At 34.7% G+C, this 13,133-nt stretch overlaps 1 protein-coding gene across 1 annotated transcript in view; it reads right to left on the bottom strand.

The window, feature by feature from the left end:
• Positions 1–837: 837 nt before the first annotated feature.
• RNF145 (ring finger protein 145) overlaps positions 838–13,133 on the bottom strand; it is an 88,825-nt gene continuing 76,529 nt past the window's right edge. The window contains exons 8-10 of the mRNA XM_044664462.1: positions 8,624–8,771; positions 4,568–4,924; positions 838–2,481 (exon numbers count right to left, since the gene is read on the bottom strand). Of these exons, the coding sequence (XP_044520397.1) occupies positions 2,047–2,481; positions 4,568–4,924; positions 8,624–8,771 (940 nt within the window). The 3' untranslated portion in view covers positions 838–2,046. The remainder of the gene's footprint in view (positions 2,482–4,567; positions 4,925–8,623; positions 8,772–13,133) is intronic.

The following is a 13,133-nucleotide window of genomic DNA, read 5'->3' as shown; positions in this document are numbered from 1 at the left end:
GAGGTCCTAGATTCAAATCTGGCCTCAGGTACTTCCCAGCTGTGTGACCCTGGACAAGTCACTTGACCCCCACTGCCTACCCTTACCACTCTTCTGCCTTGGAGCCAATACACAGTGTTGATTCTGGGATGGAAGGTAAGGGTTTTTAAAAAATAAATAAATAAAATAAGATTATAATTGACTGACTCACAAAAATTCCAACTATTTCTTGACAGCTCAGTAAGACTTGACAAAGCTTACAGTCTTTGGTCATAAACTTGAAGAATTAAAGTCATCACCTTGTCATAAGACAAAGAGAAAGCTTACTGGAATCCGATGCCTCATCACAAAGCATTTAGCATGGTATAAAAAGACAACATGGTTTAAAAGACAAAGACATCAAGGATGATTTATTCTCACTTTACTTGAGATGAATAGTCTCTAAAGAAAACCACTGTACAGATCAAAGAATTCAGTTTGTTAAGAACAGACATTATTAACCAGTGAACATTGTTTGCCTAATTTCCCAAGATGAAAGAGATTGTTTTAGTCAGTGCCTCTATCTTAAAATATAAGTAGCAGCACTAGAATTTGAAAGACTTGAATTATGGCACTGGAATGCTCCTTATTTCTGGCTAGTCTCAAATAGATAAAACTTGGGCCGAGATATACAGCAGGGAAAAAAAAAATCAGTGCCAGGTGAATTTTGAAGATGATCATTACAAGGAATCAACATATAAATATTTAGAAGAAAATGAAAGAAATAATATCCTAACAATTTTGTTTCTGAGGACCAGAAATTTTTGAAAAACCTAACTCAATAAAATGCTTTGCAGAAATAACCACATGAACAAAACATAAAATCTTCAAATTTAAATTTATTAAGACATTCAGCTATGTCTGTCAGTCTACATCCAAATTTGCTACTAAAAATAAAATAATGTCACATCTCACATTAGGAATACCAACTCTGAAAAACACTTTTTTGAGCCAAGCCTATAGTATAAATAAATGACTAGTTTCTTTTCATATCAAAATTCACATAAAAAATTGCCAGTCCCCTCCCCCCCCCAGTTCTACCAGAAGCCATGATGAATGTAAAAATTTAAATATGACACAACCTTGTCAAAGAAAAGGTGCAAAGTCTATCTATTAACAGCTTTAAAAGTGGCATTTGCGGCATTTGATCATACAATTAATTATGTACTCATTCCCAAAGTGCAAATATTGCCAGAATTTAACACTGTTTTGATTTTAGTTGCAAGAATTAAACATTACACAGGATTGAAAAGTACACCTGGGGCCTTTATCTGTTCCCTAAAGCTCATCCCACTTTGAGTTCCTAAACTATGGAGGACTCCAAAGTGTTCATTAATGCTTTAGTTTACTTCACACAGGCAACACAGTATACAGTATATTAACAAAAGTTTCATATACATCAAAATATTAATGACTCCATCATAAATTTCAAGAGTCATAGATTACATGAATGCAAATTGCAATGCCCATGTGCCCACCCTGCCCCCCACGAACGCCTAAAGCACATATGATGTATTAGCGTGCTTCAATCTTTCAATACAATCAACGCTTTTTACATCTTTGATTTGCTTCAGTGCTATACAAAATTCAATAATCGCCTGACTGAGGTCCATTTAACTGAGGAAAAAAGGGGACAAGGAAGAAGGGCCAATAAATCTCTGATACTCTGGGACAAGACTAATCTTTCCCATATAAAGTAAAATGTCAGTTCTGCTTTTGTTTGCTTCTTCCCATGCTGACTTTATTTTATTTTTCTTTCGTTAGACCTCTGAAAAGACTCCAAATTTCTAGCTGATTTATCCCCTCAATTCAGGGGCAGTTTCTCAAATAGTTGACATTGATTTTCCTTGGCAAACTTCTACAAAATATCCAGCATGGGACATATAGATACTTTTTGATTATTATAGATTGCCAAAACTCTCTCTCAGTGCCTAGGGTTTGTAAAAGTAGGCGGTCTCTACTGAGAAAGGATTATCTTGGATTCCTGGAATGTCTGTTTGCTGTATAACCATCACATGTTCTTAAAATCTAGACACAGCTTCTGTCTTGAATTAAATCTTCCTCTAAAATTTCAGGTTGTTCTTCCGTCTTCACCTCTTCGCTGACCATAATAGAGCACATCTCAACATGGGGACTTGGAAGATGTGCCTGTGTTTCAAGATTCCCTTCCTGGTGACCTACCACTCTGGTCACTTGTTCATTACTGTCTTTAGGATCTTCTTTCAAACCAGCCCCTGGAGGGTGCTCTTGACCAGAAGGGTCAGTTCCTTCTGGAACCACAATATTTTGCTCTGTTCCAGGATGTGGTTGTGGAGCTGGTTCTGGTCCTAATCCTGGAGGTTGGGAGGAATTTTTAAGGTGGCAGTGGCACAGAGGGCAAGTCTCTTGTACATATAGCCATTTCTTAAGGCAACCTGCATGGAAGAAATGGCTGCACGGTGTTATCACAGCAGATTTCATATCCTAAATGAGAAGAAGAGGAGAAGTTAGATAATTTCCCATATTTTATAAATCTTTGGTGATACTTCAAAGTTTCTTTGATCTCAATATTTCCCTTCTCACATCATACAAATGAATTGTGGAGTACCAGGGCTTGGGATAGAATGCTTCTTAGGTAAAGTAATCTTCTCACCACCAGAGGGCCCCACATACCAATAAAAAAGTTGGCTGGATTAAGTAATTTTAAATATGAGCAGATACAAAAATGAAAGGAATTAAAATGTTTTTAAAAGCTTTCTAAAAATGAATTGTGTCTTAGCTTACAACCAAATGGTTAAATAATTTCAACAGTATCACATCAATGTAATGACATTTTTAAAAATCAGAAAAACATTTCTACTGCTCTATTGCAATATCAAGAATAGACTTAATGGTGGATTTTTTTTCCCATGAAGATAAAATCATATATATATTTATATATAAGGAATATGCTTATAAACTACAACTATAACAACAGAATATTGTGGGGAGAAAATAAATTTGTGGGGCTTTATGAGAGCCAAAGGAATTATTTTTAAGCTTCTGTCTACACACAAAACAATGTAGTCTGGTTATTAATTTCTTTGGAAGTGGTGAAGGTATGAAATAAAAACCTGTAGCAATCTATGCTATTAATGCCATGCTAATTTTTTTTTCTTTTTTTGTAAATGTAAGAGTAACATAAAATTTTTTTTCAAGTATTAAAAGCGCACAACTAGTCCCAGCACTCTTCCATACCAAAAGCTGGTAACACTTGAGAGTTATTTGCAAGCAGAAAGTCATACAATGAAAGCAGCAAATAGGAAGCTTAAGCAATAGCTTATTCTCTTTTTGTGTTATCAGCAGTTGATCTGAGTCTCTCAACAAAAAAAATAAAATAAAATGACAAGCAAAGGGAAATTCAAATAGTACTAATGAAATGTCAAGAAATTTTGCTTTGAGCTTCTGAAGCTAAACATCAAATCTATTTGATATGCATTTTCCTAACCATGTGCAGAAGAGAGAAGTATGTTAATGTGATATTGTAGCTTATATCAGTAACTAGGAAAGATAAAAGTAGAACTTAAATGGAAATCTCTGATACAGAACTTTTTGTATGTTCTTTACCACCTCTACTCCAACTGTGAATAGTAACACAGAGAACATTTTGAAAAATGCAATTCAGAAACAAATTCAAGTTTTAGGAGGTATGTTGTTTCTATTATAAAAAAATTTTGAATGACCAATACACCTTAATTATATTTAAAAGCAGCTTTGGAGAAAAAAGCATATGCCATGCATGCCTTTATGCTATTAACAGGCTAGGAATATCAAAAAAATTTGGTATATAAGCTGTTCTCAATTGGTGACCTCTACCATTATCCCTGATGAGATGTGTGGAAGGTACTCTTTTGTATGTGTGGCTTAGTTGTGAGTCCATTTTCCACTCCAAAGCAGATTTCAGTATTAACTTATCTACAGCGGGAGTCAGCAACTTACAGCACATATGCCAAAAATGGCAGACAAGCCAATTTTCACTGGCATGCAAGCTAACTACTACCATCATGCGCTTCCCTGAAGGGAGAAAAGTTAGGAGGAAAAAGATTTGTGAGAACCACCAACCAACTACCCATTGGTAGGATCAGCAATTGGTATGTCCTCACCAACCTCTCTCCGTGAAATTAATATTTATCTCCTCATTCCCCCCAGCACGCCAGAAGGAAAGGGGGTCAGAACCTTGGCACACATCATTTTTCCAAAGTTTCCAATCCCTGATCTATAGTATATGCACTCATGAGTGAATATAATATACATCTGACCTGTTTTTCCTTCATTTGTGGGTGCACAACAAGTATTAAAAACAATAACAACAATGTATTAGTATCATGGTGGCCAAATGTTAAACTTTTAAATATTTTTAAAAAGGCAAAGTATTTCCTAAAAGTTACTCAAGGTGCTTAAAGTCATTTAGTTGTTTAGGAGATAACTCATTTCTTCTTGGGAATTTAAATTAAACAGATTTTAATAAAAATCCCAAGAGCAATACGCCACATTTCCCCAACCACTTAGATTTTTATGTTGTGCTGGGTACCTGATAACAGATGGCACAAATATCATTGTGTTTTTCTAGCTGCTCTTTTGTAGCAATGGGCAACGATTTTATCTTATTCACAGCATCCCTGCGGAGAAGAAAGCTCTTCCACCCCAGCTGGGCCCGAAGCCACACATTATAGTAGGAATGAATAAAGATGATCATGGAGCCCATCACAGTCCATTCTCCAAAGATGGTCTCTGAAACACCATATGCTACAACACAGAGTGCCACAAGAAATTCCAAAAGACGGTAAGTTCCGTTCACATAATAGATGACATCATCCATGTTATCCACTGGCTCTTTTCTGAATTCTTCAACCATAAATAAGACATAAATAAAAAGTGTGCCCAGGACCTGAAAGCACAAAGTATAAATGTTGAAAAATTTTGTTCACTGAATGTAAAAAAAGAGGGAGCAACAATATTAGAATTTGCCATGTTGCATATGGTAACATACTTGACAGGAAAAGCTAGATTACTTAAAATGAGTGTGGCTGTTGATGGTTAAAGTGTTAAATTATATATGGAAAAAGGTATAGCTTACAAATGTCTAAAAATCAATACTGCATCATTTCCCCAAAACTTTCTGATTATTAACCCAAATTGCTAAACACAAAGGCTTTTAGATAGTTAAAAGTATAGTATGATAGGAAAAACTGGCAGGCAAAAATTTAAACAAAAGTTCAAATTTCTATAGAACTTGAAAATAAGAAAAATAATTCCAAAATCTCTAAAGGATGTCGAACTAAATTTTAATTTGAGTGATATGGTAGTATCAATCAATAGTATCAATCACCAAACTACCCATTTATTGGGTTAGTCTAATATGTGTTTAGCAGAGTAAGGAACATAGTTACAGAAAAAAGTCTTTGAAGGACACGCCACCAAAAAAAAGCTTATTAATCCACAGTTAATCCACAAAAGAGAAACAATAACATTATTAGACAACATAATAAATCATTCAATCACAACATTTAGCCAGAAATACTTCAAGTAGGGTATTCTGAAATGAAGATCAATAAGGGTTGAATCATGGACTTGTGGTAAAACTAAAGCTTCAAGTATGAGAGTTCTCTAAAAGAAAATGTAGAGAGATTGCTACCAAGGACGGAACCTCAAGGAAAACACACAGATAGGGTCCAAATAACAAGAATACAGCAAAGAAGACTGACAGATAATGTTCAGATGGTTGAGAGAAGAACCTGGTAAATGTGGTATTCACAGAAGCCGAAGAAGAAAAGAGTAATCAACAGAATTAAAATATCACAAAGATAAAGGAGAATGAGATGAAATAAAAGAATAGATGATTCAACAAGAGAGTGGTCACTAATAGTAACCTTTGAGAGAGGTGTTTCAAGTAGACTGAAGGATATAATATCAGAGCACATAATTTCTCAATAATTTACTGTCTTAGAATGATGAATATAATCCTTTTAAAAAGTCACTTGGAATTCTACAGGAAAAGTTATAAAATTACTCATGCTTTCTAAGCTAATAAGATCAATTTTAAAAGGAAAGGCCTTTCTTTTAAAAACATTCACAATAAAAAGTTAGAGACTACTTGTCCCATACATGGAGAATGGTTAAACAAATTATGAAATTTTATCATTCTGGAATATTTTTGTACCATGAACAACAATGTGTAAAAATGTGAAAAAAAAAATAAGGAAGACTGGTATAAAATGATGGGGATAAGAAAGCATATGCAAAAGAATACAATATTATGACCAGAGTCGCATAAATTATGAAGACATTAAACAACAATAATGCTTTCTTTGGTCAAATATAATGTATAATGTTGGTACTAACTTAAAGGATAAATTCTTTATAAAAGTAAGTTATAGGGGGCAGCTGGGTAGCTCAGTGGAGTGAGAGCCAGGCCTAGAGACAGGAGGTCCTAGGTTCAAACCCGGCCTTAGACACTTCCCAGCTGTGTGACCCTGGGCAAGTCACTTGACCCCCATTGCCCACCCTTACCACTCTTCCACCTATGAGACAATACACCAAAGTACAAGGGTAAAAAAAAAATAATAAAAGTAAATTATAAAAGAATTCTATTATATCCATTTTACCACTGTCTTATGCCTATTTTCTGAACTGTTTTCAGGAAATATATTCTATTAGTAGCTTGTATGTTTGTTTAGAATCATCGGCTATGTCAAAACAAAACTTAACATAAAAGATTGTAAAAGTTATGGAAAGAGTGGGTGGTGAAGCAAAGAAAGAAAACTGTGGGAGAAGACCATTTGTCAGTGTCTAACAATGAACAACATTTGGTAATATACAATATATCAGAAACGTAAACATTACACTGCACTAAAACTATCCTAGGAAGTCTAAAAGGCAGTGTTTTTTTTTTTAAATAAAAATTGTTAACAAAAATAAGTGATAGACAAATGCAAATAATTTTAGTTGTTATCCAGATTTTTTTTTAAATCTATGGCGAATTCAAAAGCTAACATCTTATAAAAGGCAATAATAAGGTTTCTTAAGTTTTTGGTAGGTTGATCTGTATTTCAGATTCATGTATTTTATTTTAGAGTGATTTCAAAGCATGAATAATCATGAAAATTCTTACATGCAAGAAAATATTTATCAAAGTAAGATCTAAATTATGTAGCCATTTGGGATATAGCAAACTACCAGAAAAAATATATAGTCAGTATTACTCATGAAAAACAAAATCCATAGACCTGCTGGAGTTTGTGAAAAGGTTCAAAGAACAATTTGGCTGATGTAGAGTGTAGACAAAGAAAGAAAATCTAAGGTATAGAAGGTTAGCAGGCTTTCAGCAATGTAAACAGACCTCTTTTAACAGGTGGGTTTAGGTCTCAATGTTTGGATTTTTTTTTTAAGTAATCTAGATTGGAGCAGCTAGGTAGCTCAGCAGATAGATACAGCACCAGGTCTGGAGTTGTGAAGATCTGGGTTTAAATCTGGCCTTAGACACTTCCTAGCTGTGGGACCCTCCACAAGTTATTTAACCCCAACTGCCTAACCCTTGACACTATTCTGTCTTAGAATTGGTACCAAGACGGAGGGTTAGGGTTTTTTAAAAAAGTAATCCAAGTTATTCCTTACTACTTAAAATGCAATTCTAATTCCTTTTCTTCTTATAGATTTTGTGTTGAGAGGAGAAGACAGAAAAGAAGAAAACAAAATTGTTAGAATATTCCAAACAAAAGGGTTCATAGGAATTTTCTGAAAGTCACTGAAGCAATACACTATTTTCTTGACAAAGAAATGGAAAATTTTAGAAGTGAAATGGGAGATAAAGATCTTTCATTCCACTTCATCTCTACCAAGCATTCCCAAACTAATCTTTGAGCATGAATGTTACCTCATTTTAATCTCTCCATGACACTCCAAATTACCACATAATGAGTCTGATCTCTTTCCTTAGCTTTTTTCAATAATATCTAGAAATTCTGTATATTTGCTTTGGATGCCTGGCTACTGCTACCTGTACCCTGAGTATCACTGAGAAATGGAGGTCAATAAATGGAGGTCAAAACTACTAGTAGATGCCACCATGCTAGTAGAAGAATGGAAGCTCCTGGTAGTGTGTAGGGAAGTACCTGGTATGTTAGTGTTCAAACTGAATTTGAAAGATATCTTTAAAAGTTATGTTTAACAAAATATATTAAAGTATTTACAGAATGCTTAAAATTGACAATGTTTCTAATTATGTTGTCTTTTGGAATGTTATATTTGTTGCTGATAATATGAAGAAACAAATAAAACATACCAGAAAACACTGATTTTTCTTCCAAGTGTATCTATATAACAAGTCATTTTAAATGATAGTTGTTTCATGCCATTTCGAAAAACAGAAATGGGGAGAAAGTGGAGAGAACTACTTGAGAAAGTAAACAACAGCATGAGAAACAGAACACTAACATCATATATTCCCAAGTATTGTGACCAAATGACCAAAAGAATAATATGGTAACTATACTATCTACAATAATTAACCTAAAGGAAATTCATTTCTTCATCTCAAAGAAGAAAAAAAAACAGGTAAAATGTTACATAAATCTATTCTTGGGCTTACCTGAAGAGAAGTGAGGATGCTACTGGAGATAATGATAAGAAGCCAAAAGTCCATGTGGAAAAATTGGCAAATCATGTAAGCCATGTAAGCAGGGAACACTAGTAAAAATAAACAAAGGCTGACAGCACGGAAGTGTTTCCATAAGCTCCTATGGAATGAAAAAATATATATATATATTTGTAAGATACCTGCCGTCTAGTATTTCACAAGTTATCAAAAGAAGCTATTTTGTAATGTAACATTTTGTATAATACTTGTCTTTCTGACTTCCCTGTTTCTATCAATGTAATGACTGATATTTCAGTCATTTTTTATTCCTCTCTTTCTCCCACATCTAAGAAATCATTGGATTCTATACATTTTCTGTTTATACTATCTCCATTTATATTTTATTCCCTTTCCCATTGTCATTACTCAGAATAAGCCTTTCTCTCTTTAAACTCAGATTATTATAATGCTTTTCTAATTTGTAGTTTTAACTTTATTTTCTAGGGACACCTATCCCAATTCTATCAGCAAATTGCTGCTAGATAAATTTTATAAATACAAATTTTTTTTCATTATTATGCCTCCTCCCAAATCATTTGGTGGCTCTCAACTGCCTTCAGGACAAATTCCAAACTCTTAATAGGTCATCTATCATTTGGCTCAAACTATATTTACAAATTTTCTGTTCTCAATATGAAATCTCTCTTTTGGTCAGGGTAGTCTATTTTCCAAATGTGATATGCATGTTCCTCCTTACTAGAATATGCTCTTTGCTACCCATCCAAATGTTTTAGAATCTGGTGAAGTCAAGCTTGCAGATGAAGAAATCAAGGCTAACTATAGTCACATGAAAAAATGATCTAAATCACTCTTAAGTCGAGAAATGTAAATTAAAACAACCCTGAGGTTCTACCTCACATCCATCACATTGACTAATATGACAGGAAAGGAAAATAAAAAATGTTGGAGGGAGTCTGGGAAAATTGGGACACTAATGCGTTGTTAGTGTAGTTATAACTTATCCAACCATTCTGGAGAGTGGTTTGGAACTATGCACAAGACTTTAAAACTGTGCATACCCTTTGATTCAGCAATACCACTACTAGGTCTGAATCATACAATAAAAATTTCAAGTTAAAAGGGACCTGAGAGGTCACTGAATCCATTCTTCATACTTTAAATGTGAGTTAAGAAAGACTGAGACTAAAGAACATGCCCATGGTCCCAACATTAGTAAATGTCTGAGGTATGATCTGAACTCAGATCTTCCTAAGTTCAAACCCAACATTCTCTCCACTGTACTATTAGTGTTATTTGCCTTTGTATTACCTATAATATAGCAATGATATAGCACTTCACATCTTACAGAATTTTCCTGAGAAAGATGAGAAGATTCTGCCCTTCATCATGAAGGGTAGAAAGAAAGAAAGGAGGTATATAATTAGGCAATTAGGGCCTTGCTTACAATTCAATCCTGTCTGATGACCCCATGCCAAGTTTCTGTTTCCATTAGGATTTGGTAGTAAGTGCTAATCACCAATAAAGACAAGTCAGATTCAAATCATAAAGAAAAAGGAGGAAGGGAGGAGTAAATATGAAAATGACCCTTGTTTAGGAACTACCAGCATAATTAAAAGTTATGGCATAAATAGCAATTAAGTACAAGAACTATCAACAGAAGCCACAGGTTCTTTCTTCTATCAAGTAAGGGGTGGAGGAATTGTTTAGTGATCTGCAGAAAATATAAATAAACACTGAAAATTTTAGGGATATGTAACATTCTTCATCATTTGAAGGGCTTCAGAATTAAAAAGTAAATTTTGAAGTGCTTAGCTGTTAAAAGAATAGTACTGAGATGGGGATTTGGATTTCTAGACTAGCTAAAAATATAAGAATGATAGGGTCATAGCCAGGATGAAGTACAACAAGGCCTGATAAGAATCTATTTATCTAGAATCTTATCAGTCTTTATTCTGTAACGGAAGTGGGGAGGATGGTGAGAACAGCTCCCCCACCACCACCACCAAATCTATCTATACCCACAAAGGTAAATAAAAGAATAACTATTGTAGAAATTCATAAAGTAGAAAAATAAGAAAAGAGACATTAATAAAATCCATGGCATCAGATACTTAGCCACCTACTGTGAGAATGAGTAATAAGCAAGTCTAAAGATTATCATGCAAAGATTAAAGCAAACTTGTCAAACCAGATAGAACTAAGAATGGGTATATAATAGAATATATGACTAGAATAGGGCTCTACCTTATTTAAAATTCAAGTCAACAGGGCCAGCTTGGTAGCACAGTTCAAATCTGGCCTCAAACACTTCCTCACTAAGTGACCTTGGGCAAGCCACTTAACCAGTTTACCTAAGCCCTTACCCTTCTGTCTTAAGAGTTGATACTAAGACAGTAAGAGTTTAAAAAGAAAGGCAGGAGGCAGAGTCAAGCATTTATTAAGCACTTAACATGTGCCAAAAAATACCTTTTTAGTGCTAGCTGTTGTTGTTTTTACATTCATATTTGTCTTAAAAAATCAAGATAGGATCAAAAGAACAATTACCAAGGAAGTACATACCCAAAGCAAAGGCTAGAAGGTGGAGAAAACAGGATGCTTTGGTAAGCTGAAGAGCCTCATTAATCACCTCCTTTGAAAAGGACTAGCTCTCAAAGTAGACCCATCTCTTTCAATCTATTTTCTCCTTCTCCAGCAATGCAGCTGGCCTTGCATGAGCCATGGATAAGGGGAGTACACCAGTCACAGATGATCAGTACTTAGAAAACTAGAAAAACTACTGAGACTTTTAAAGATCATGGTCTTCTACCCTCAATTTTGTGACATGGTTTTTACTCCTTGGAATTTCAGTCACTGCCAAAGACAGCCTTGTCAAGTCTTTATAACTATCAGTGATTCTCCCCACCCTACTTTTACATGGAGTTGGGAAAAAAAAGATAAGCTGGGGGTGAACATTTAGAACTTTGTATTATCTGAATTAGTGGTCAAATGATAATTGGCTACTATACTCACTAACTTTATATATTAAGGAGATGATATATAGAATACTGCCAAAACACAGTAAAGACTTGTTTGTCCGTTTCTACTCAGGAAAGTCCTTGTGTCCCTTTATTCCCAAGCTTCACAAATATTTTCCCAATTTCTGCTCCAGTCATAGTCAATTGGTGACATAATTGCTTCTCTTCTTTCTAATCTTCCTTCTCTTCCCTTATAAGTAGAATTGCCAGTCTTCTCACTCATATGCCATCATTTTATATACCATTTTAAGTATCTTTAATGATGCTTGTTGAAGAGTAGATGCTGTATAGCTAATGTTTTCCTCTGTTTCACTATCGTTGTGAGCCAAGAACTCTCTCATTTTAGAGATTTCTTATTTTAGTTTGTTACAATCACACAATGGAAGATTGTCTTGGTTTGAGTATCATGAATAATCCCTTCTGGTGGGTGCTGCAGAGATCCAGGGAGCCATTTATCTTTCCTATTAATTGCTATTAAAATTTTTTAAAAATTAATTTCTAGGAGGCTAAGTAATATTTTTTTCTGGAAAGAGGGCAGTAGGCCAAAAAAGTTTGGGAACCACTGTGCTAAAGAGTCACATTGTCTTTGGTCGGACCAAATCATGCTTTTCTAGAGCTCCTGCACAATGTGCTGGAGCAAGAATCTTCACTACCTAGTAAAGTATCCCCACTGATAGGTTTCACCTCAAATACACCTTTCTGAATTTTATAGAAATATCAAAAGTTCCCCCATTTAATTCATACGCAGCAACAAGTTTTGTTTTCAGATTTGTCTAAGCCAGTGATGGGCAAACTGTGGCCCAATGAAATGTTCTATCTGACGAATACAATGAGTATACAATACAATGAGTATACAATACAATGAAATTCGAAAGAGTTGCCTTAGAAACAGACTGACAGATGAGCATTTCCTTTCCTTTGGCCCCCTCTTTAAAAAGTTTGCCCATCACTGGTCTAAGCCAAGACAAGAAAGGTTTATTAATTACTTTAAGTACATTTAGCCCAGATATATGTCCAAAATCTTTGGCAGTTTGTCACTGAGAATCATTTGACATAATCAAGCACAGTGATAACAGCATTTTTTACTAAATGTCCTAGATTTCTGTAGTCTCCTTTATCTTCATCTTCACCAACACAAATATAAGTATCTGCCTTTTGGAATACAGCTTCCCATGGACTTCTACACAGGTATCAAGATTGGAGAAACAGTTTCGAAAGGAATATTTTTAATGATCATCAAATCAATGGCCAATGAGACCACTGATGGAATAAAATATATTGCTTGGGTTGATGGTCACCTGCTGTTTGGCTGGCATACCAACAAACTGCTTGCTATCTGTTATGAAGGCTTCAACAGAGGGAGTGGTTCTGACACCTTTAGCATTCTCCAACATCTCTTTGCTTATTTCCTTTCTGTTACTGCCACACAAGAATTAGTTGTATCCAAGTCAATGCCAATAACAGCCTATCTGATTGTCTTGGATGCA

The sequence above is a fragment of the Gracilinanus agilis genome, chromosome 2, assembly GCF_016433145.1.
Source record: "Gracilinanus agilis isolate LMUSP501 chromosome 2, AgileGrace, whole genome shotgun sequence".
NCBI classification, from domain to species: Eukaryota; Metazoa; Chordata; class Mammalia; order Didelphimorphia; family Didelphidae; genus Gracilinanus; species Gracilinanus agilis.
Note: the sequence above shows the minus strand (reverse complement) of the source record. Positions and strands in the feature narration are given on the sequence as shown.